The sequence below is a fragment of the Amaranthus tricolor genome, chromosome 5, assembly GCF_026212465.1.
Source record: "Amaranthus tricolor cultivar Red isolate AtriRed21 chromosome 5, ASM2621246v1, whole genome shotgun sequence".
NCBI classification, from domain to species: domain Eukaryota; kingdom Viridiplantae; phylum Streptophyta; class Magnoliopsida; order Caryophyllales; family Amaranthaceae; genus Amaranthus; species Amaranthus tricolor.
The window spans coordinates 23,249,300-23,273,850 of record NC_080051.1 but is presented as its reverse complement, the minus strand read 5'-3'; the positions used below and the strand labels follow the sequence as shown (position 1 = coordinate 23,273,850).

Sequence of the window (24,551 nt, the reverse complement as noted above, 5' to 3'; positions counted from 1 at the left end):
TGATATTATTTTTTTTCTTTTAATCTTATTTATAAATTTATTTTATTTATTTATATTAATCACAAATTTGTTTCACTTATATATTTTTTTTCTTATTTTTTAGCCTGATTTTTTGTATTACTAAATTTTTACCCAAAAATAAATAGTGCTAAATGAGAGGGACAGAGACATTATATTTTATAGGAAAATAAGCAAAATAATAAGTCAAATGTCTTGATGAGAAAAAAAAATTATGAGTTATAGTCAAAAATAAAAATATTAAAAATTTAATAAAACAAATTAAAATAGAAAATAAAGTTAATTGTTTGGGACATATTATGCAACATTGCAAATCATTAACATTGTCAAATTCATTGTTACAATCTCTATGGATTTCTCTACTAGTTTTGTCAAGTAAAGTATTAAATAAATTTTAAGAAAAATTACAAAAAACTACCTATTGTATAGCACCTTTTGCAAAAAAAACTACATAATTTAATTTTTTTTGCAAAAAACTATCTTACATGATATTATTGTTTGCAAAAGACTACCACTTGACGAAATCAGTTAGTTGACCGTCAAGTGGGTCTGCACGTGATCTCCATTCAACATTCTAGCCAAATTGAGGTGTTAAATTGTCCACTTGGCATTATCAATTTGGTCCTTGTATTTTTTAAAAATATTTTTAAAATAAAACAAATATTTTAATAAAAAAATTTTTAAAAAAAATCTTAATATTCACTTGAACCTGCTGCCAACCATTCCCACAGCCACACTCATCCAGTGCGACCGGCCTACCATTACCACAACCACCCTCACACACTCAAGCATCACTCAACATTCAACTTTAGTCAGGAAATCCAGCCCACCCTTCCAACCAACAAATCAATCCAACCTGCCCCTCCAACTTTAGTGGTGAGAGGCATTGGTTAGGGTTACTGATCGAAGTTGGATCTCATATATCCATAATAAACAAATTATGTTCTTTCACACAATTTAAGCGTACAAATTGATTCTCATAAATTTTCATAAATCTCTCAACTTTCATTGATTCAAGTTGAAACCTTTAAGATTAATGACAGTAAAACTGATCCAATTACACTCAACCTTCCTCCAATTTCATCAATTAAAGTTGAAAACTTTAATAATTAAAAATCCCAAAATAAAAATAATCAAAGTAGTGTATTTTTTCAAAATTTTCAAAAATTTCCTCAAATTCAACTAAATTAGGAAGTGAAAAAGAAGAAAAAAGGGTGAAATTTAATGTTGGAGTATTAGATTTTGCTCTATCTTTCCCAAATTTCCTAAACATTTTTTCAAATTCGAAGTTATGAAAATAATTGCTCGAACATTTACCACAAAAATCAAGAACTCAATCTTTGAAATTTATCAACCATATTTATCAACTTTGAGATTTCCTGTTGAAGAAGATAAAAGCATGATGTAATGAAAGAGATTAATTGAAGTATAATAAAAGAAAGAAAAGAAGATTTAAGAAGACAATCTATGTATGCGGGTAATAGGGGTAAAATTAGGAAATTTGAGGTAAATAAAGAAAAATAATGGAGGAAAGGGTAGATTTAATGAAGTCACATGCCTTTTATGTGCAAGGTCAAAGACCTACTTGACGGTCAACTAACTGATTCCGTCAAGTGGTAGTCTTTTGCAAACAATAATATCATGTAAGGTAGTTTTTGCAAAAAAAAAAAAATAGATTAGGTGGTTTTTTGCAAAAGGTGTTATAAAATAGATAGTTTTTTGTAATTTTTCCTAAATTTTATCATATATGTTGATTTTCGATATTTGAATTTTGATTTGAGATAAGTTGTGAAATGACTTATGGTTTAATAATTGATATGGGTTATCGCCTACTCTAAATTAAGATTAAATAATAAAATAGTGATATTTATATTTGGATAATAATTTTAGAGAGAAAAAAAAGGAAGGAGAGGGGAAGGAAAAAGAAACGAAGAGAAAGGAAGAAAAACTTCAGGAAAGTAACTTTTATCTGTTAGAATCAAAGAAAAAGAAACAAAATGAAAACGAAAGTTTTTGCTTTAAATCTTTCTAATTTTGGAGAGATTGATAACTTAAAAAAATATAATTATTTATAAAAAAAAAACTCTCCAAATTTTTTAGAAATGAGATAGATCAAAACAGAAGGGAAAATATAAACATCTAATGAGTGCATTGCGGTGTATTGAAGGAATGAAACAATCTACTAATATCCAAGGTGATTCAAGGCTCTCGCGCTTGACCCACAAATAATCTTAGGGATGACAAGCGAGTAGTGTTTCATTCTTTTGATATCAATTAAGTTTTAGATGCGTGAATCATAAGTTTACATAGATTAATAGTTCATCTCCTTTGTAGTTTTAATTTAAATTTTTAGTGTTTTATTCTAAGCATCTTTATTATGATTAAGATATGTCTTGTTGTAATTTATTTATTATTAATTTATAACACGTTTTGAAGAAATTGTATGGAAAAGGGTAAGACATGAAAAGTGAGGCCAAGAATAGAGACACACAATGATTTTTTCCCTTCCATACTTTTTTTTTGAAAAACACTTGTAACTATTGGCGGCTTTTGCCCTTCCATATTAGTTGTAAATAACTTTGATCATCATGTATTTGTTTTTATAATAATTAGTCATCGTGTATATAATTATTTAAAAAATGAAAAGAAAGAAATGGAAAAGAAAAGACAAGAAAAATCAAGAAAAAAATCATTTAAACTTAGCTTCTTAGACTTACAGAAGGGGTAGGATATTATCTCAAAAAGTAATATTTGCTCTTCAATTGAGACAAAATTCAGTTCTCTTTAGCTTTAGAAATCCCATACATAGACTAATTATTTGTCAATTGTTGTCATTAATTTTAGTCTATTTGATTTCCATGTATGCAAGAAATTGCTTTATCTTTTTAAAATTGACATCAATACTACCAACTAATAGACTCGGTTAAACTTAACTACTATTGGGCATTGGGTTACAATAACATTAACGTTAAATTTTTTTATAATAATTATTTTGAACATCTGATACTCTTTAATCCCCTTAGTAAAATCATTTGCTTGTTAATTTTAGAGCATTGGGTGTACTAATTAAGTTTTACTAAGACACCATATACTAGAATATGTTCATTGCTTCCTACTTTCACTTGATAAAATTTTAATATCAGGAATATTTTTAAAAAAAATAAAATAAAATAAAATAAATAAATAAAATAAAAATAGAAAAATGAATGATTAAGAATGTAAAATAAAGAAAATTAAATTAAAAAGTAAATAAATTTATTAAAACTTAAAAAAATAATAATAAAAAAACTAAGTTACACTTACACATTTAAAGAAATTTAATTTTAAAAAATTAAAAATTAATATTAAATTTGAAAAACTCAATTTATACGATTACTCTCAAAAAAATTTCAAACATCTATCTCTTACTTTCAAATATAACTTCTTCATTCTTCCACTTGATCCCCTCTTCCCAACTATTTCTATTTTAAGACTATAAGCGTACATTAATTTGTAATAAATGTGAAGCTCTCCCTGGAGGTTATACGACTAGCTATTCAATCTTTTATCTCTTCATAGCCATTATTTTGTGAAGAGAAGCATGAATTTGAGTTATAGCAAGCAATTGTAATTCTATGTCTTTGTTGTATATTCGGGTATGACTAACCGAAATGTACAAAGAATAAAATGAAGACAGATGATAGAATGAAGAGGATTCGAGATGGTTTTATGAGGTTTCAATGGGCTTAAAGAACATTAGATAGTAAACGGGCGTGTGAGATGAGCAGGAAGGAGATGAAAATACAAGTGTAATACAAATTCACAAGAAACATAAATGGATGCCATTTATACAAAGCACAAGGAATACTAAACCAAGTACCGAAGAATTAGTATACTAACAAGTCTATTCATACAACTTCAACATAAAGAAACATTAACGAGCTAATAAGTTAACCTATTATTGTTCTTTTGCCCCATTTGCTTCTGTACACAGTACACTTGCCAGCGAACTAATTTAATCTTGGCAGTGAGCATCAAACACAGACAGTGTACGAAGTCTATCACCACCTCTATGCCATGGTACACGCTATTTAGCTAATTAACAGAGAGAAGTAGAAAAGGAAGGTAACAATTATCCGGAGATAGTAGGATATGCTTCTTCAGAGACAAGACCAATTCTCAATTCATCTCTCTAATTTTTACTATACAATGTTTGTTTGCAGCAAAATAAATTTTCGGTTTATTAGAAGAGAAAAAAACAAGTGGACTATAAACAAAATTAGAAACATAGCAAAGTTAGTATGACAATAAAAATATATTGTAACTATTGAATAGGATGACTAAATAATACAAAGTCCTAAAAGTAATAAAAATGATACTTCACTAGCTCTAAAAAATAATAATTTTAAATAAATATTAGAAAGATTTTACAGTCGCTAATCGTCATCACCACCATCACCAAAGCCTCCATCTCCATCAAAATTTTCATCCATTGGTTGAGCAGGGTTATCAGCATCACCATATATAGATCCATATTGTAACATTTGTTCATCGAAAACATCAGGCTCAACCTTAACCTCCATCGATTTCAAGTGTTCATCGCTAAAGAATGCTGCATAAGGCTTAGATACCTATCATAACAAATTGATATCAGTAATGATGAGAATCCATAACTGATCTGTTTACATCTTATCGTAATCAGAGTCATAACGATATGGGATGATGGAAATGTATTGCAGTCGGAAGAAATTTCCTATGCATTGTTTATCATACACACGACAAAACATCATCTTCAATTTTCATCTAAAGACATCGGAATTTATACCTCAAATAGGGAATCATTCTTCTCAGCAGCATCTACAAGGTTGCTCCAATGCTTATCCCTCTTCAGTGTTGATACAGAACCAATAACCTAAAAAATCCAAAGTGAGGCGAGAACTATGACATCAACGTGTTGAAAAGGCCAGTTTGATCAGCCTTACCAGGACGGAAGAACGAGCTCTGGTGATACCGACATTCATACGCCGAAAATCAGCAACAAATCCGATGCCCTTATCTTTGCTAGCCCTAACACATGAAAATATTGCAACATCCTTTTCCCGTCCCTGCAACAATTCCACAATTGCAGTCTACTAAGATACTAGGAACGCCATAAAAAGAGAAGAAAAAACATGTAAACCAGCCATCGACTTGTATGCAAAATCGAGATCCTAAAGACCTATAGACAAACTAACACTAAAATCACAACTCTACTCCCAAGAAAACAGAAGATTTCAGCATTTTGCGAAACTTAAAACAAATGGAAGTTAACTCTGCTTTTTGCTAGTTGGAATTTTCTTGACAAACTAGGGAACATTTTTTTAAAAACTGTTATTCTACTAATATTCCATCATAGAAGATGCTAATTGTTGTATTATAAGTGACCAGGTTATAATGTTTTCCCTTGGTAACCGTCTGCTAGGCCATTCATTACATATACCTATGCCCAAATATTAAAGAATGGCGAGTTGCTAATATCAGAATTTAGAATTTGTTAACTTGGCATGAGTATCCATACAAGTATGAGTCCATATGGTGTTGTATGCTGTGTTCTGTCATCAAACTCTACTAATTACATGGTTAAAATAGCTTCCACTATGATACCATCAAACTTGACAGGAGGCCCATTCAGCCATTTTCATGCTTATTCATCTCCACTACCAAATGTGATTTTCATCAATGATACTCCCTACGTTCTTTTTTATCTTTTCATTTGGATTTGGGAAGAAATTAAGATTAATAATAATTGCACATTACACTATGAGGGTTGAGTAAAATAATATAAAAAAATAAAGATTCTATTGATTAAAGTGTAAGTGTAATTATGTCATTAAATTTCATTGGTGTGTATAAAGTTAATATATTGAGCATTAAAATGTAAGTTAATTTCTATAGATTAGAGTGTAAGTGAAATAATTTTCTTGAATTCTATGGTTACTAAAATAGAATGATTCTAAATGAGAAGAACATTTTAAAATTTCCAAATGTGGAATATGAGAAGAACAAAAGAGAACGAAGGGAGTATTTATCAATGGAATGTAAGGATTGGGAATAACTAATACTGAGCAAGACCCAAGCAGTTTTACCGGACATTATCAGACTAAACTGAACAGTTTTACAAAAAAATGGGCCATTTTCTGCTTCAGACTATCTACTATTCAAACATAATTGTGTGGTTCTGTCTTGCAATTCATTTGTCTTTCATCAAACATATAAGAAAACAGAGATATCAAATATTGTGTTGGCAAATTGGCCTTTCAAGGTTGCATGAAACCTAGAATAGAACTAGTTAAGTTACATACCTGAAAACCATCAACGGTATTTATGTCTACTACTTTTTCGGAATCAATCCCAAACATTTCTTGGAAACGTTGACGAAAGAGCTTAACTTGAAGCCTGTAAGGGGAAATAATAGCAACTCTGGAGCTTGACTTGAGCTCTGGATATTTAGCCACCAATTTCTGGTACATGAGTAGTCCAAACTCAACCTCATCTGCATTTACCCAAGATCCACTTCCTGTAGGCTGCGACTCTTCCCCGTCCTTTATATCAAAAAAGCAAAAAGGACGGAAGCAGCGATAATCATGCCAAGCACGTTTTGTCTGCTCTTCCACATCAGCGCCATCTTCCAGTGCATTATCATAAAATTCTCGGGAAGGGAAGTTCCGTATCTATTTAAATATGATAATAGTCATATAAGTTTAAGTTTATAGAAAAAACAGCAGAGGTTCTGATATTCTGAACCCCAAAAGATAGCGTGATTAAAAGCATATAAGAAAATGGATCAAAATCCAGAAGATTTAACAGTTATCATACGGAAACCGTAACTTGTTTATCAAGCTTATTTGATTCTGAACAATTTTGACCATACCAACAATATATTTATTTATTTTTCTTGAACCAACAAGTGAAGACAGTTGCGAATTGTTCCATAAAACATCAAATTTACTACTTAATAGTTATACCTCAGGATGCATACGATATTGTGTCTTGAGCATCGTCACTGGATAGCCACTCCCCTGTAATCTTTTGAACAAGCTTGTACCATATCTATGGCGAAACATGATATAGAAAGAAGCAAGTAAGCGATTTCGGCCTCAACATAACCAAATAACAAGAATACAAGGTTCCAAATGCTTACCCCAGCTTTTCAGCCACAGGAGAAATCACAGTAGCAGGCAACTGAACTGGATCACCAACCTGATAAAATGAAAACAGAACGTTTGATATTAGATCGTACAACCCGGTTTCCGAAATCCAACACATTTGTTAAACACCTTCAGAGTTCAGCCTTCAGACGCTCTATCTCTAACTCCTTCATGCACAATTTATACATGAAAATGAAATAATACCATATGGCAGCATAGTAATCACTGAAAAAAATATGTAATCCTAAACTGCTCCCAATAACACAAAGTCCAACTAGATTTGAAAGGTATTCATTCACTTAAGAATTCTGAAGAACTAATCAAATTCCAAGCTTCCACACTTGCACCATAATTTGTAATGACTATAAAGCAACTTCTATGGAAGCGTAGAGATTGGGAAGGGAAAGAAGAGTTGCCTTCGTGATCTGTAAGATCTTTTCATAACAGACCTGTAAGATCTTTTCATAACAGACCTCTCAAGAGTCAAGACCTTGTAGAATTAGTGCTGCATACCAACAAGAACATGTGAAGTAGAGCAATAACTAAGACAGCAAGAGCGAGTTTACTATATCATGATAAGGTACTGGAATTAGGAAATTACGCATAGCTGCCAGGCTAGATGCATATCTTTATTCTTTATGAATTGAGAAAAATCTGAAGGAAAGACTTAAATACAGCATCACTTCCAGAGCGGTTGGATTGCAATCAAAATGCATATTACAGCAACCACAATGGTTTTTAGGAACTTCGGAATAAAACATTATTTTACTAAGACCCAAAATTACATATAGGCTCTTCTTTGAGTCAAACACTTTTTAATATATAACTAATAAAATTTTAGTCCCAAGAAAACATGATTATAGATGGATGAGCAAGCAACCTGGAGGGATATAATTCATAACAAAGATATAAGAAAGGTGTTATGAGTCACAAATATTGTGGGGAAGATGAAAGACTATGGTTTTAGATGGTTTAGGCAATGAGCAAAGGCGGGGTATTAGTGAATAGGTAAGAAAATTAGAAAGTTGGAATTAAGGGGACTCAAATATAGGGCAAGGAAAACAAAATATGACACAAAAGTGGAAAAGATATGAACAAATTAGACTCACAGGTTATACAAAATCGTAATAAATGAGAAAAATTCATGTAGACGACCACTGGAAGTTTAGAACTAATCTAGTGATTAATGTAGCCGACTCCAACTTTAACGATTAAGGCTTTAGCATTGTTATTGAATCCCAAAAGTTCCCCTATACCAATTTTAAGCGAATTTGGATGCTCTTTAAATAAACTTTTACAATTTAAAAAAAGATTACATCAAATCACAGACAATCTAAAACAGACGGAATTTAGCATTTACGCTATATAATCTTCAAGCATATATTTATTGTCAAAGGAACTCTGATTATTAAAGTAGAATGGTTGTCCTACTAATTCATTTCTCTAACCATACTGCTGGAACTACATCCAACTTCTAACGAAAGATATTTTAGTGTTAACAAAACTTGCGGTTGATGACAAAAATAAATTACCGGAAAGTTAAGTTTATTTTAGAATTGTTTGTTACTTCTCCAATTTGAACTGAACTTCCACGTCAATTGCTACCTCTACGTAATTCGGTTCTTAGGTTTAGTAAGATACTTGAGACTTTGGTTTTGGCACTTGCATATACGTGGTCATTATATCTAATGAAGACTCCTGGCACTTGGGCTTCATAGAGAAATTCTTAAAATTGCAAAGGTTTCGTGAGATCCCCAACTTGATGCTTCTAGTCACACTACTTAGAGGACAATAATAGATTTGTTTGGCATTTGGATACCACTACTCGCAGTCCACATTCAAATTCCCCACCTCCCATTCTGTTAATCTACTCATTTCATTCTCCCTTTCTGTAGAAATTGTTTGGTATTCAAGTGATTGTTGATAATATCATAACTCTAGATTGTTTTTCAAGAAACAATAGTAATGGGAATAATATATGCTCTTGATTTTAATTATACTAATGTTGGTGTCGGACAATAAAGAATGTTTTGGAGGTAAGTGGATGTTAGGGGAGTAGTGGCGAGTAACGGTAACAGTGGCGTTATCTTAATAATTACTCGCTCTATAAAGGGCAAGTAACTTATTTCGCCTAACAAGGTCATGTGAGTCTATTATAGAAAAAATAACTCAAGAGTACCATGTCTATAGAAAAAAGATGTCTACCATATAAAAAGTCAATAGCTACAAGTTACCATATATATATATATAGGTTTTGGATTATGTGAAAACCAATTAAAGTGGTGAAAACTGAAAACAGATGTACATAAAAGCTGAAATAGTGTACACATTTCGGTGGCAATGTTGTAAATAATTGCACATTTTATAAAAGGTGTACATAAATACTTAAAAGGTGTGCATATTCAGATGATATTTTTGTAAATAATATGAACTTTTTCCTTTAAAAAAATATGTATACCCTATCAGATAATATGTACACCTTTTGCCATGTATATCTCACTCTGGTTTTCAGTTTTCACCACTTAAGTTGTTTTCACTTGATCTTGCCCCTATATATATATATACACACACACACATCGCACAGGCTTTATTACAAGTAAAAAAAGGTAAGAACATTTACCAAAAACACCTGCTTGCACCCTGTTGACAGAGGCACAAGAGTTGCCGGTTCAACCTGTTAGCATAGAAAGGAATTTATAAGGCCAACAGATCGAATACATCATAAAATGAATAAGAGGGGTAGAAGGCACCCTTAATCCTTTCACACAGACGATAAATAAAGTCAAGACGCTTAGGGTTTATATTTAGCCATAAGGTATCATGTTTTTATTAGGAAACCAAATTGGCATTGATCAACTTAGTACACTTATTAGGAAAGTAAAATTCTTTTCAATAAAATTAACTCTTCTTCAACAAAGTTACTTTCTCCATAAGCTCTAATCAGATAGGAAATTTTGTACCGAAGTATTATCAGTTGGGAACCCTCACAATAATCATATTGAATAAAAATTGAATCTTACTTTAGATATCCATAGTAAAATTCATACACGAGGAAAAAGGTTAAAAGTAACCATAACCATGAAAAATTTTCAAGAATCAAGATATATAAAGGATAGAAACTGTACCCCCTCCTAATGGCCTTCTCAACAACATAAATAGTTTACCTTAAATACTTCACAGCTCGTGATGCAATTAAAGCAGCACATGTTACCATGTAAAGCACCTTAAGAGATGGAAAGTACCAGAAATAACAAGATGATAACTTTTGAAAGGCGAGAGAGATAGATAAGAGACAAATACATCGACAAACAAAATTTTGGCATGGATTATATCAGGTACTAAAAAAGATAAAAGTGGAAAGTTTTTTGTGGAAGGAGAGCAGGAAGGGGTTTAAACATAAACATATTTTTTGTTTCTGCCCAGATTCAAGTAGGGAATTCAAAATAGATACTTCAACGGAAATCTTGGCTAACAAAAACAAGAATAATTGCAAGCAAGAAAAACTAACAAAATAATTCATAATAAGATAAAAGAATCAAAACTTACTGCTTGAGCAGCTTCGTCTATTATAACAATGTCAAAAGTACGGTTCATTTTGGAAAAAATGTTTGAACCACTGAAGCTGAGAGTAGAGAAAACCTAGCATCCAGAAAGTAAATTATTAAAAAGAAAATACAAAATGACTTTCAGGAATGTGGAAGAGTTGCGTACAATCACAGCTTCATCCAATATTGAGGCACGGATGCTATCCCTATCACTTCCAGCAATTCCTTGCTTTTGCTTATCCAAATGGCCCTCCAAGCCAGCTAGCTTTCGCTCCACCTTGAAAGAGAAATTGGTGCGTTAGCACTAGAGAAGCTCAAAAGGTGACAAATAAAGCAGAAAAAGTAACTAACGCAGAAAAATAGCAGTTAATGTTAATCAGACACATACTGCCCTAAAGTTGAGTAAGGAATCCCAAGTCCCTACTCTTACTGAAGTGTGTGTGTTTGACAAAAGGGATCAATTGAAAATGTCAAACATATTGAAAGTTATGAATAGCAATAGAATTAAAACACTAGAAACCCACACATCATTCTAAATTTAAAAATGGCTTTGACTCCTCCAGAGAAATCATACTCATAGAATAATTATTCAACCCAAGCAAAGTCAATGATAAGGACATTTAAAACCCAAGTCACAAGAACAAAGCCATAAACATCGAATTTTAGCAAGGCAGTAGAGCACACAATAGTTTGTTGCAAAACATGAGCAAAAGCATCATGGAAAAGAAAACATTAGTCCAAAAATTACAGGCCATCTGACAGTCAAAGGATAATGGATAATGACATTACTAAACCATTACGTAATACAAAAAATAAAATAAATCACTTAATATGGCCTTTATATTCACAAGCTGTCAAGGAATTTCATTTCATTTCAAAAGGTCCTTCAAGAACCCCTAATCTTAAAAAAGAAAATTACAAATGGTAATGGGAAGGATCATGTTGGGGAAGAAGCGGTGGTAGCAAATATTAAATCACAATATCATCATTCCTACCCCAAAGAAAAAATCTCAATCAATTTTTATTTGGATAAAGGAAGACAACCCACAATACATCAGATATACATACCAAATAATCCATGGAGACGGCTTGTACTGAATGATGGGCCTTAAGGCCAATGCGTACGATCTTAGGATTATAAGCGCGGTCATTTTCATCACGAACCCCTACACATAATAAGAATGACTATTATTATAGCAAATTCCTTCTATAAGTATGTTGAATTGCCATGTTAGAATGCCTAAACTCAAAAGTGCATCAGCCAATACATAAAGCCCAGACAAAACATAGACTTTTACAAACAAAAAACATTAGATTGGGGCATATCCATGCAAGTCAAGCAAATATCACTGATTGCATATAAATGCACTTGGTAGACATTTTTTTCCAACATGAAGCCCTAAAAAGGATATCTGAATATTGTCTCGTGAATCAGTTTGCCAACTCTTGTGATGTAATAGAGACAAATTTTCGAAAAGTGTATACCTGTACGTAGAACTCGCAACACAATTTCATCAAGGGCAGAATTTGACGGGGCACAAACCAGCACACGAACACGATATTTTCGACTAGAAACTACCACTACTGGTTTCTGCACCATGTAAACAATTTAGAAGAAACACACATCGGAACTATCTTCATAGCAACAACAAAGTAATAGTTGATACCAGTTCATTTCCGGTTGTTGGAAAATAACCATCATCACCATTAACCGGCATGTTTGTGTCTCGTGGATTGACCCCAGTCAATGGAGAAGCTAGTCGCCAATGATAAAGCCTAAATCACATAAAAGTATTGAGATTAGCATCATTGTAGATTTTAATGATTAGAAGACCTCTGTGCCAGGAGACAAACTATGATCCTTCCCCCTACAACAGCAGCATTACACCTATGCTGACAATGAGTCTTCCGCCTTTGAGATGTGGAAGAAAAATTAGAAGTATGCATAGTTACGGATGAAAAACAAAGAAAAACATAGGTCAGAGTCATTAGAGAGACTATTACAATCGGCATTGTCTAAAAAATGATGACCAAGGTTAATCCATTAGCATTGCAAATGGCAGAAGAACATTGGCTTTGTGCTGATCAAGATAAAATTGTCATAATTTGTACGAAGTAAAAATACCATCCCTGAACATAGTTTCACAATTGAAAGAATAACATGTATTGCTTGAGAAATCTTGTAAACACACTAGCTAGTAATTGCTAAAATGTTATAATATTTATATTAATGGTAAAAATTAACTATTTGAGGTGTGCCCTTAAATTGAAAGGGTAAGTTTTATCAAACGATCATTAGACCAACGCTACTATATTGATCATAAGTTGGGTTTTTAGAAAAGATCATCGCAGAACAATGGGAGTAGCGGAAATGCAAATGCTTTGATGAATGATTGGGCAAACCTTGAGGGATAAAATTCAAAAAGAAGATATAAAAAAGGTTTTAAGAGTTGCAAACATTGATAAAAACATGGAAGAGAATTGTTTAAGATGGTTTAGACATGTGCAAAGACGGAGCATTAACAAACCGGTAAGGAAGATTGAAAATTGGAGCTAGAGAAAATAAAAAAGAGGGTGAAGAAGATCGAAGATGACTTAGACGTGGGTAAGACCGAAGATGTCTAACTCACTCTCGGTATTATAGATCCAACACATACTTGAAATCAAATGAAGAGTTCCAGAGAAGAAAAGTAAGAATACTTCGATTGCGGTAAGGTCAAAAACCTTTTACGCTATGGCCACGATTTGGTGGAGTGAATGACATTGTGCACTATGTCTAGGTTTATTCGATTTAAAGCAAGGAAAAGAGCTCAAAAAATTATTAGGCAAAAACAACTATGAGACTATGTCCAACCAAAAGTTCAAAACTATTGATGACAATCAATGCTACCATATAAAAAGATGTCCAAATTATAATGTGAAGTTTTAAGCTATTGTTTCCACACTAAACGACCATGAATTGAACTACCAAGGCCTAAAGTATATAATACCTATAGGCTGACAATGATTTAGTACAAGTCATGCATAATTAGTTGTGAAACGACATTTGCACTGAATGCAGATATATCTTGGCTTAAGTTTTAGTAGTGAACTATAAACTTTTATAAAAAGTCAGGATACGATGATGAAACGGCTTTTGCACTGAATACAAAGGTCAGGATACGATGATGGGAGAGAAATTTTACACTACGCTTAATCGAAATCGATGACTTAGGAATATGCTTATAAGTTATGAGGGATAGCAATGAAATGGGAAAACTCATTTTCTATGTACATGTACTTTACAAAGTTTTTCTTATCCTTTCAATTGGTTTTACAATAAATAGCAAAATGAGCCAAAAATTTAAGAAAAGTTTCTTTCCTCTGGTTAACATAGAGAAACAAATTAATTTACAAGTCCTATGTAAATTTACGCTCCGTGTTGAAAATTCCAAGTTACAACACAAATAGATCCATAGTAAATGAAAGGATTCACAAAGTCAAAACATCAATATCATCTTCTCGACTTCTCATGAATAACCTATTAAACATGCACCTCCTCATTGTATTAGTTACGAGAAACATACCTAGGACTTAGCTTTCCAAGAGGGACATAATCCGACAACAAACTTAACAAAAATTATAATATTTTTTGCAGTGCAAGATGAGTGTTTTGAGTCCAAAAAAAATCAACTCTCTAGATGAAGTGATCCTTCAAATTAACATTTCCATTTTGATCACACTTCTGCTAGTTCCACGTAATCACAAAGAACATCCCGTTGCAAAATAACATAATAAAGAATTTGCCATTTTTATCACGATGCCCTAATTTTTAGTACAAAAGTATAAGAACAAAAGCCACACTCATAAAAATCTTATCAACATCATGGTGATGATTAGAGTTCTCCAATACTAAGTGGTAACTCGAGGTCCCAACATAACATGACTATACCTTAGAAGCTTAAACAACACTGAAAATTTTGGTCATCGCAACATGCTCAAAACATTCACAGTATGGTTGTCTCAAACTAAATTTCAATATTTCAATTGCAATATGCCCAAAACATTCACCGTATGGTTGTAGCGATATTTTTTTCACTAAGTTGCAATAGAATCATATATTAAGATATGGTAACATATTTTAAATAGACATTCAATAAAATAAGTGTCACATGCTAGAATTGCATCATCCGAAAGAACCACAATAAGGATTGTCAACCATTAATGTTTGAGTGCATAACATACTGCATGAAATAAGGTTAGATAAGGTGGTCAGCATGAGCAGATCCATTTTTAGGTCAGTGATGTCAATTATTTTTAGGATAAAAAAACAAGTAATAACAAAGAATGCTACTAGATGAGTTGATTGAAGGTATGTATTCTACACTAGATATTAGCGGTTTGAGCCCCAATCCTTTTAGTTTAATTTAAATATTTAAGGACTTAGGTAAAAAGAAAAAAAGATTTCAAATGCCTATTCTGCTGTCAAATTTCCATGATTTTCAGGTTGAACGATGAATTTAATGGTGGTATTTTGCTCTTAACATTAGAGTATAGCTTGAGAAGAAGGAAGTGTGCGGTGTGCCACGTGAAGAAAGACAGGAAGGAAAGAGGCAAGCCCTAAATTTTGTAGGGTTTTATAAAAAAGAGGCTCTCTTCTTTGATAGTTTTTGGCAATCATAAACAGGCCTTGTAAATTGGACATTTAGGTTGACCTTAGTTTTTACTAGCCTTTCTAATAACACGAGTCATTTAAATTATTATTATTATTATTATTATTATTATTATTATTATTATTATTATTATTATTATTATTATTATTATTATTATTTCTTATGATTTTTAACGGTATCATTCAAATTAAATGATAACATGATTAGATAGTGGTGCATTCCAGTTATTTTGATGGTGTTTTTTAAATTTAAAAAATTTGTCAAATGATGACATAATGCGCAGATTTTACATTATAAAATCTCAGCATGAATAATTGTCTTAATCAAACGTTGAATATAATTTTTTTTTATTTAAACTATTGACCACTTGTTTTTTTTTCCTGGAATAAGAGTAACACACACTTAAAGTTAAGCAAAAGATAACTAAAAAACTTCAAAGACAAAAATAAAGACATTAAAATTATCAATAGAAAAATCATACTTCTCCTCAAAAGACATTTCTCGAGGCCGCTTCAAGTCATGTGGCTTATCACTGCAATAGCAATTAATTGGAATATTAAATGAATAAAAATAGAGCCTCTGTAACAAAACAAAACAAAACAAAAACAGTGTGGATCATAAATGACATAATAGTGAGATCAATAAAAAAATGCTCACTCTGCATCGATTCTTGTTCTTGTTGGAACAGAATGTAGAATGGCATTAAGAAGCCCAAGTATAGTTTGTGTCTTTCCGGTCCCTGGAGGGCCCTAGAATAGAAAATACAATCAGGTTACAGGAACTTCGAATCCAAACATAATAGTATAACAAATAAGAATGAACATTCTTAGAGACAAAGAAAGGCTTGCACTTCCCCTCCTCCACATGCGGGTTCTCATTATATTATATATCCATTTTAAAAAATGATAGTAGCCATGGTAAACTTTAAAAAAAAGAGACTCCTCAGACACTTAATCCAGAAGCATATAGGCTAGGATTTCTTTTTTATGAAGAAAAAGTTTGTTAGAGTGAAAGGTATTGATACAAAGCAGGAATTCCATTGCAATAGAATCTAATTAGAACAAAATCTTCCAATCACTTCTACATAAACTATTAATAGAAAAAATTTCCAAACAAACTTTTGGCCTTCATCCATAGAGTTGCTAAATATTTAGCCTTATCCCAAACAATATCTAATTCAAGGAAACGATCCTTAAAAGTGCCTCTATTCCTTGTTGACCATATTGCACAAAGTGTCCCTAAAATGCAGAAGTGCCATAAAGTCTTGAGCTCCCTCTTCTTTCCCAAGCCACAACATTTTATCTAAAGGAGATCCTTAATACTTTTCAGCTCTATCAAAGAGTCATCAATGATACTAAACAATTAATCCACATCCCTCTTGCATACTTAAAAAGGCTTTGACTGTTTTTGACGTGAAACTCATTAAACAACGGATCATCTCCTATTTACTACGAACAAAGCAAATGACATATACATGTACAACACTGATAATTTATAGAAATAGGTTACAAAATAATGCGGTGCCTAAAACATGTTTTTGTTGAGTTTCAAAGTCAAATAATACCTGTATCAGGACAAATGGTTTCCGAGATAGTCCTGCCTGAAGAAATTAATTTAATCCACGTCATGATGAAGGTAAAAATGTGTGCTAAGCTAAATTCACAAAAACTAACTTAAAGAGAGAGCTATGAGACAGTTTAGGACATGGTGAAGAACTAAAAGAAAATGAGATCAAAAAAAACCTAAAGTTAAACAAATACTCACACGAATAGCCTCCAATTGAGACTCATTATGATTATTTTCAATTGATTCCATCAACTTGTTAGGAACCTTCCAGGCAAGCCCTGTTGTATTGATGTTACTATCTGAAGCCCGCAAAATAACATCCTTGAAGGGAAGTGAGCAAATGGACCGCATGGCAACAAACTCACGAACAATAGTAGATAAACTACATATCTGTAGTAATAGTTAGTATAATACATATTTATCCTAACAAGAGTATTATAAATTGACATTTGAAGGTCAATTGGTGAAATATCAAAGTGATGTTGAAGGTCAATTGGTGAAATATCAAAGTGATGTGCGTTGTAAAATTTTTCACATTGTTTTTTATTACATGACAAGAAAATAGAAAACAATCTTCTCAAAGCGATGGCTGCAGAATGAAAAATCTCAAAAGTGTTAGTTTAGAGGAACCGTAATATGCAATTCTTGTAATATCTATGTCGGGCATAAAGCCAAAAAACGGTGGCATGGCACCAAAAAGAAGAACCTGGCGAAATTGCCAAAAAGTGGAATTAATATTGACATTATCAAACTTTATAAAACAAAATTATTTGGCCTTGTACTTTAGACAGAAACTGTGTTTCCGTTCGGCCTTTTTATTCTCTTCTACTCAATTTTTCATAGTTGGTTGAGTAATATTATATAGTGAACAATAACAATAAATATACAATAAACATTTAATTATAAAGAATAGAGTAGTTTGTCCAAAGATAAAAGTTAGGGGTAAGTTCGTCAAAAGATAAAAGTATTTTAATGATAGATTATTGCTTCCTAGAAACCAAGAGTAAAAGTTAAAATATTTTATCTTCTCCTACAATTTAAAAAATTAATTTTTAGCTTCTTAAAACCTCTATAAAATTTAATGTTTGACCCTTTTTAGCCTTTTTATTGGTGAACCAGTTTTAGAATCTTGGCCAAACGGTTACTAAAATCACAAGAGAAAAGTTGTAGCAACAACTTCTTACAATTTCAAGTTCCAATATGGCCTACCAAAGACAAAAATCCAATCACATATGAGCCATGATAAGCACCAAAGAAAAGTTCCAAATAGTTATAAAAATTTCAAAATGTATAATGTATATTTTAGGCGAGAATACACACTCATATGAAAACTCTCTATAAAGAACAAAAAATTTACGTTTATTCATATAAAACGAAATAAATAGATAATATATCACCTTTGAAATGAATAGAAAGGACTTGTCTTCACTGAGACGTGTCTGCATTTTATTTAGTCTCTTACTAGACGCAATTTTATCAACATCAATTCCCTGAACTTCTCCTTGTAAAAACATTCTAAGTCTAAGAGATTCTTGTTGACGATGCTCCACCAATGCAAATGCATATGTATTAGGAATTTTGTCCACTCCAAACTGGCAAGAAAATTCAATGATTTAGCACATTAAACTAACAATTTAACAAACATATACACTAACTACTACATAACGGGAAATAAAAACTAATTCACCTTCTCTTTGGAAAGTAACAAAAGGTCATTTTGAAAAACGAATTCCTTGTCATTCAAGGCATAAACTACTGTGGGGAAGTAAAACCCATCCAAATTGCTGCATTCCTTCAACACACACATCTTCTGCTCAAGCAACAGTGTTTCTAAATGCATACCAGAAATTAGAGAAAAAAGTGAAAAGAAACAAATAAATAGAAGAAAAAAAGAAAATACCCTCTTCCTCCTCATCGTCTTTGTCTTGGACAATCTGTGCTTTAACTTCTTCAAAAAGAAGAGGCTCAAACGTTGCTAAGTAATCATCAACATCCTTATATGTATCCTTCACCTCCCTTAGACCCTTACTTAATTCTTTGCTAGATTTCTGTTTCTCGAAAACCCCAAAAAAATGACAAATAACACGAAAGATTAAAGTTAAACTGCATTCAAACTAATCATAATTACATTATTTTTAATGAATTATCAACATAACATCAAGAAATTTATGAAATATGCTTTCCATTTCAAATTTGTAATTGTAACAAGCAATAATTTATAGTACTAACTTATCATAACAGCACAGAAAAAAGATTGCACTTTTATCACAATCAAAATTATCATATTTACATAATTTTTTTGACGAATTTTCAACATAACATTAGGAAATGAATAATGAAAGCAATTATTAGATTTTAATTTATAATTGTAACAAGCAATAATTTAATTCATAATTGTAACAAGCAATAATTAATAAATTATCATAATAAAATGAAAGAAAGATTGCACTTTTATCACATTCAAATTGATAATATTTACATTAATGTTGATAAATTCCTAACATAGCATCAGGATATCCAAGAAATAGGTAAGCAATGAAATTAAAATCACATTTGTAATTGATTAACAAGCAATAATCAATAACTTATCGTAACAACAAAGAAGAAAGATTGCAATTTAACCATATTCAAATTCAAATTTTCATATTTACATAATTTTTGATGAATTTTCAACATAACTTTAGGAAATTCAAACATTGTGTATGCAATGAAATTAGGTTAAACTATATTGATGATTGATTGACAGACAACAATTGAGTATTGTAGAATTGTGCATACAAGTTCCGGTTACACTAAAATGTCATGAAAAAACAAACAAAATAAAGAAGGAAAAAAGAGGGTATAAATTAGTTGCCTGAGATAATTTGCGAATGCGAAAGTAATCCCAACTCAGAACAATCTTATAAAAGCGAAGCATACAAGCTTCTTCTGCCACTTTGCTTTTCTCCAATGTCGTTTCACACATTTCGAAAGCCCTGTGCTAATAATATTTAAAAAGGGCCCTTAATATTAAAAATAAAATTTCAATGATATTCTTTACAAAAGAAAACCAAAAACTACATTTGCTTTGTTATAATTATAAATTATAACTAAATTTAAGTTCAAATAAATATTAATCAATTTTCTTAAAAAGTAATAACCTTCAGACAGTTTTTTTTCTACAACATTTACAAACAGAGGATTACAGCCCCAATTGACCAAAAAATAGAAGAAATTCGAAGAACTATTTCACAACAAGAACAGTGGCGAATCCAGGGTTTAGTGTCCCCTGGGGCACCAACAAATGGACGGGATTTCGACAGAAGTTCATTTGTAAAATTAACAACTAAAATATTTTTTATTTCGACAAAATGACTTGTAGAAGCGCAATGATCCCAAGAGAAAGCCAAAGTAATACAAAAGGTAACGAAGGAACTACAATGGTTCAAATTTACAATGAAAACATAGTCCAACAAAATGAAATATAAAGTAACAAACAAACTACAATTGCTTTCGCCTAGTTTTCATATTTTGGAATCTATGTACAGTAGCATCAATACTAACATTGAGAAATAAATTCTTCTCTAAAAAGGTAACTAAACTATCATTCAACAATTACCTTTGAAACCATTGACAGAACATCATCTTAACAGTACTAGATAAGCACAGTGTCGTATGTTCATTGTTTTACTACAATTCAGCATTCTTGGAACTTCAACCAAATCTAAACCCATCATTTTTTTTGAAAGAAAAATCTAAACCCATCATTAGTCCTTAATCTTTCATACCTAACATAATAATTAAATTTATTTAATATAGCAAACAGTGATTTTTCCTACTTCAATGACCATACAACAATTAACATTGAAAAATAAAAAGTTGAAGCTTCCCTCAACCACGAACATTGCATTGGGAAATAATTTACCCTTTATCATCTCATAAAACCAGTAAGAACATTCAAACACATTCACAATTATTTAATTATTCAATTATTCAAAGAAGATAAACAAAAAAATCAAACAAAATCAATTATTCAAGTTTAGTAAACACATTACAAATATTCAATTATTCAAATAACAAAAAGAAAAAGAAAAAACACTAACAAAATTCAAGAATCAAGATTAAGATTAAGATTAAAAAGTACAACATCAAGCCTCAAGATTAAGATTAAAGATTAGAACATTAAGATTAAGATTGAGAGTAAAAATACCTTAAAAAATCAAAATTTTGATTTTTAGGGTTTTTGTTAATGAATGTGAAATAGGAACCACCGAACCAGCCACTAGGCAGCCGCAGGGAGCAGGGGTAGACGGTAGTCGGCTGGCCGGAGGTGCAGGCGGGCAGGCGGCAGGTGCAGGCGGGGCGACGGTATATTTATTTTGGGTATTTAGTTTTATTTTTTGTAGAGAGAGAGGAGAGAATAGTGAGGTTTTGAAGTTGTTTATAGTTTTATAAAGAATCGAGGATGAACAGAAAAAAAATGTGAAGAATTAGTAAAAGAATAGAAGAGGTGTTGCAATGGCGGAAGGAAAACCGTGCATGAAGGTTTAACAATATCAGGCCTTCATATATAGGGGTTTTACCTTTTGATTGCAACCGTCTTTTTGCGGTTTATTTTTGTTAGGAAGATTTTAATTGCATCCGTCTTTTTGCGGTTTATTTATGTTACCATATTATCAATGGTACTCCTGTATTATTGCACTTTATCTTTGGTATCCTGACTATCTTGCTAATTACAAACGTAAAATTTTTAAAATTTTTTCCGTTAAGAGGCCGTTAATTTTTATAAAAAACCAACCATGGTTAGTTCCTTATTCTTTTCTTTTTCCTCTTCTCTTCCTTCTCTTCTTTCATAGCTGTTTCTTTAAGGTTTACTACTTCAAATGCCTTAGGTTTACTACTTCTACAATCCATACTCAATTACCAGTATTGAAATAATCCTGAATCTAAACTTGTATTATAAATCATCATTCATCAATCAACACCAATAACTATTGAGTCAATAAAATAGAGGAATTTGGGATTGTTTTATTAGTAATTGAAATAAAATGAAGCAAAAGAGTGAAGGAAATAGAAGCAATACATAACCCAAAACCAGAAACAATAAATTTTCTTTCTGGGTATAATTTGTGATGCATTTTATCAAATAATTCTAGCTTTATTGACGCGAACATTTAACCAACAAATAAACAACAATTCTTGTGTGAAGTGAAGTTGATTTTTAATGGTGATCAAACCCTAAGAATAAATCTTATTTATTTGAGTTATTTTACCAGTATGTTACAGTTTTAGAGCAATAGAGGGAAAACTATGAAAGTGGAATAGTGAGACAAATTATTGGTGTTGATTAATGAATGATGATTTACAATAGAAGTTTAGATTATGAATTATTTCAATAGTGGTAATTGAGCATGGGTTGTGGAAGTAGTAAACCTATAGTATTTGAAGTAGTAAACCTTAAAGAAGCAGCCATGAAAGGAGAGAAGGAAGAGGAGAGGGAAAAGGGAAGAAGAAGGAACTAATCATGGTTGGTTTTTTATAAAAACTAACGGCCATTCAATAGAAAAACTTTAAAAGTGTCGCATTTGTAATTAGCAAGATAGTTTGGGGGTACCATTGGAATTACGAAAAACACGGGTACCAAAGATAAAGTGCAATAACACAGGAGTACCATTGATAATATCCCTTTATTTTATAAGTAGTGGAATTAGGTTTTTTCATGGTTTTTAAATACACAAATCCCTGTGAGATCTTTAATTGGTCAGCTCATTATATATTTTTTAAAATATTATAAGTAGGCGTTAGAATGATGTAAGTAGTCATTAAGGATACGGTAAATAAACATTAAGAATAATATAAGTAGGCATTAAAAATACATGAAGTAGACATTAATTTTTAATGGACTGGGCTTGAGATACGTCTCTCATGAGACTAGTTGCAGTCTCGTGAGAAACGTATCTCAAGTCTAGCCCATTAAAGATTATTGTCTATTTACCGTATTTTTCAATGATTAATTACATTATCCTTAATGCTTACCTACCGCATCCTTAGTGCATACTTTCAAAATCTTAAATGTATACATTGTATATTCTTAATACCTACTTACAATAATTCTAAAAATATATAATGGGTTGGCCCAATTAGAGATGGTCTCTTAAAAAGACTGTCTCTCACGAGAATTTGTGTAACAAATTGTTGTGAAAACGGTAATTCTGAGAGACACATTAGATATATAGGCTAAATAACCCAATTAATACAAGTTAAAGATAAAATAATAATTTAGACTTTTTATTTTGAGATCGTTTATTTGAGAAACGGTCTCTCATAAGAATAGTTGAATTTGATATATTCATTATAAATAAATAGTTATAAAACGCAAAAACTCACAAGACATTATCATTATGAGGCGGATAATAAAGGTTGGCTCGAACTAAAAAATAAATAAAAAATCAATTTTGAGTTTAAAACATCAACTGACACTAAAGTACTCAATTTTAACTTAAAATAAATCTTGGATAAATAAAAATTACAACTTAACCTAAAAGTGATCAATTATACCATTAAAGTGATCAATTGCTACTTATAAAATTATAACCTTAATTATGATTTTCAGTTTTGAATTTCAAATGCCACAAATTTAATTTTCAACGCCGCAAATTTTTATAGAGCTTTGCCTAATAAAATATTATTTTAGGTTAAAATGTATTTGCGTAGCATTTAAAAATATTTTTATTACATTAATATTAATTTTAAGTATTAAAGATAAGTATTCAAAAAGATTTATTATTAATGCATAACTAATCAAAATCTTTATGAAAACTTTAGATAACTGCATGATTTGGTGACAACTATATTCACAAGCAAATCAAGTATTTATTCTTAGCACATACTGATCAATAAATTAGCTCCACTTTCATTGTACGCTTACGATTAAAATAAAATTTCTTTCATAAGCCCCTTACAATTCAATATTTCCCTTCCCTCTAATACAATCATTTGCAAATGAATTAATGAAAGGAGGCATAGTAGAAAATTTAAAATTTTTTAATTTTGTAACGTTCCAAAAATAAGCTACTCTTAGAAAATTGTATATATTCTCAGTATATAAGTACCACTGTCTTAAAAAATATATGTATTCGATTCTTATTGACCCTCGCTATTTTCCCCCTTTGCTCTTCGGTGATCCTATCATATATTCCTTCCGTTTCTTAAGGTTGTTTCTATATACCATTTACAGTCCTTCTATTTGTTGTTCTCTTAAATAATCTTATATATTTTTTACTAACTTTTGTTTAATATTTTCATATTGCTTATGATACTCACATATTTCCACTATCTTTATTTCAACATTTAAATAATTATGATCCCTATATTTTTTTTCACGAATGTTATTTTAATAGTTTTTTAATACTTATAATACACACCTTTTCTTTATTTAATTTATTTTTCAATAAAATCATATATTTATTAATATATCTTTAATTTGTGATTATTTTTAATTTATAAAATTATAAGATATTTAAGTGGAATCTTATTTAGTTCGTCTCAATACAACGATTATTAATATCACGGCTTACGGGACAACGGAAACCTAAATAGTTCCATGCTTTTACTCCGAGCGTCCA

At 31.2% G+C, this 24,551-nt stretch overlaps 1 protein-coding gene across 3 annotated transcripts; it reads right to left on the bottom strand.

Annotated features, from left to right (window-relative positions):
* Positions 1-4,123: 4,123 nt before the first annotated feature.
* On the bottom strand, positions 4,124-21,531 carry LOC130812655 (probable helicase MAGATAMA 3). Of its 3 annotated transcripts, none has more exons than XM_057678202.1 (21): positions 21,137-21,531; positions 19,802-19,927; positions 18,848-18,995; positions 18,635-18,777; positions 18,345-18,539; positions 17,146-17,337; positions 16,946-16,981; positions 16,039-16,130; positions 15,863-15,913; positions 12,397-12,505; positions 12,215-12,320; positions 11,798-11,895; positions 10,896-11,006; positions 10,731-10,823; positions 9,805-9,858; positions 7,178-7,236; positions 7,002-7,086; positions 6,339-6,707; positions 4,980-5,102; positions 4,823-4,909; positions 4,124-4,628 (listed from the first exon to the last, which is right to left on the bottom strand). In XM_057678202.1, exons 2-21 carry the CDS (start codon positions 19,910-19,912, stop codon positions 4,434-4,436), a joined length of 2,457 nt encoding a protein of 818 aa, XP_057534185.1. In that variant the 5' UTR covers positions 19,913-19,927; positions 21,137-21,531; the 3' UTR covers positions 4,124-4,433. The 3 variants fall into 3 exon arrangements, with proteins under 3 accessions (XP_057534185.1, XP_057534186.1, XP_057534187.1); XM_057678203.1 differs by having other exon boundaries at positions 19,802-19,922; XM_057678204.1 differs by lacking the exon at positions 19,802-19,927.
* Between the last annotated feature and the right edge of the window lie 3,020 nt (positions 21,532-24,551).

What these genes read in the sequence shown, in the direction of transcription:
- LOC130812655 (XM_057678202.1), bottom strand. Translation starts at nt 19,912, where the DNA reads ATGTGTGAAACGACATTGGAGAAAAGCAAAGTGGCAGAAGAAGCTTGT. An exon ending in CTCAATTGGAGGCTATTCGT is followed by an intron (nt 16,982 to 17,145) that starts GTGAGTATTTGT and finishes TAATTTCTTCAG; the next exon opens with GCAGGACTATCTCGGAAACC. An exon ending in CCTGTGGCTGAAAAGCTGGG is followed by an intron (nt 7,087 to 7,177) that starts GTAAGCATTTGG and finishes GTTTCGCCATAG; the next exon opens with ATATGGTACAAGCTTGTTCA.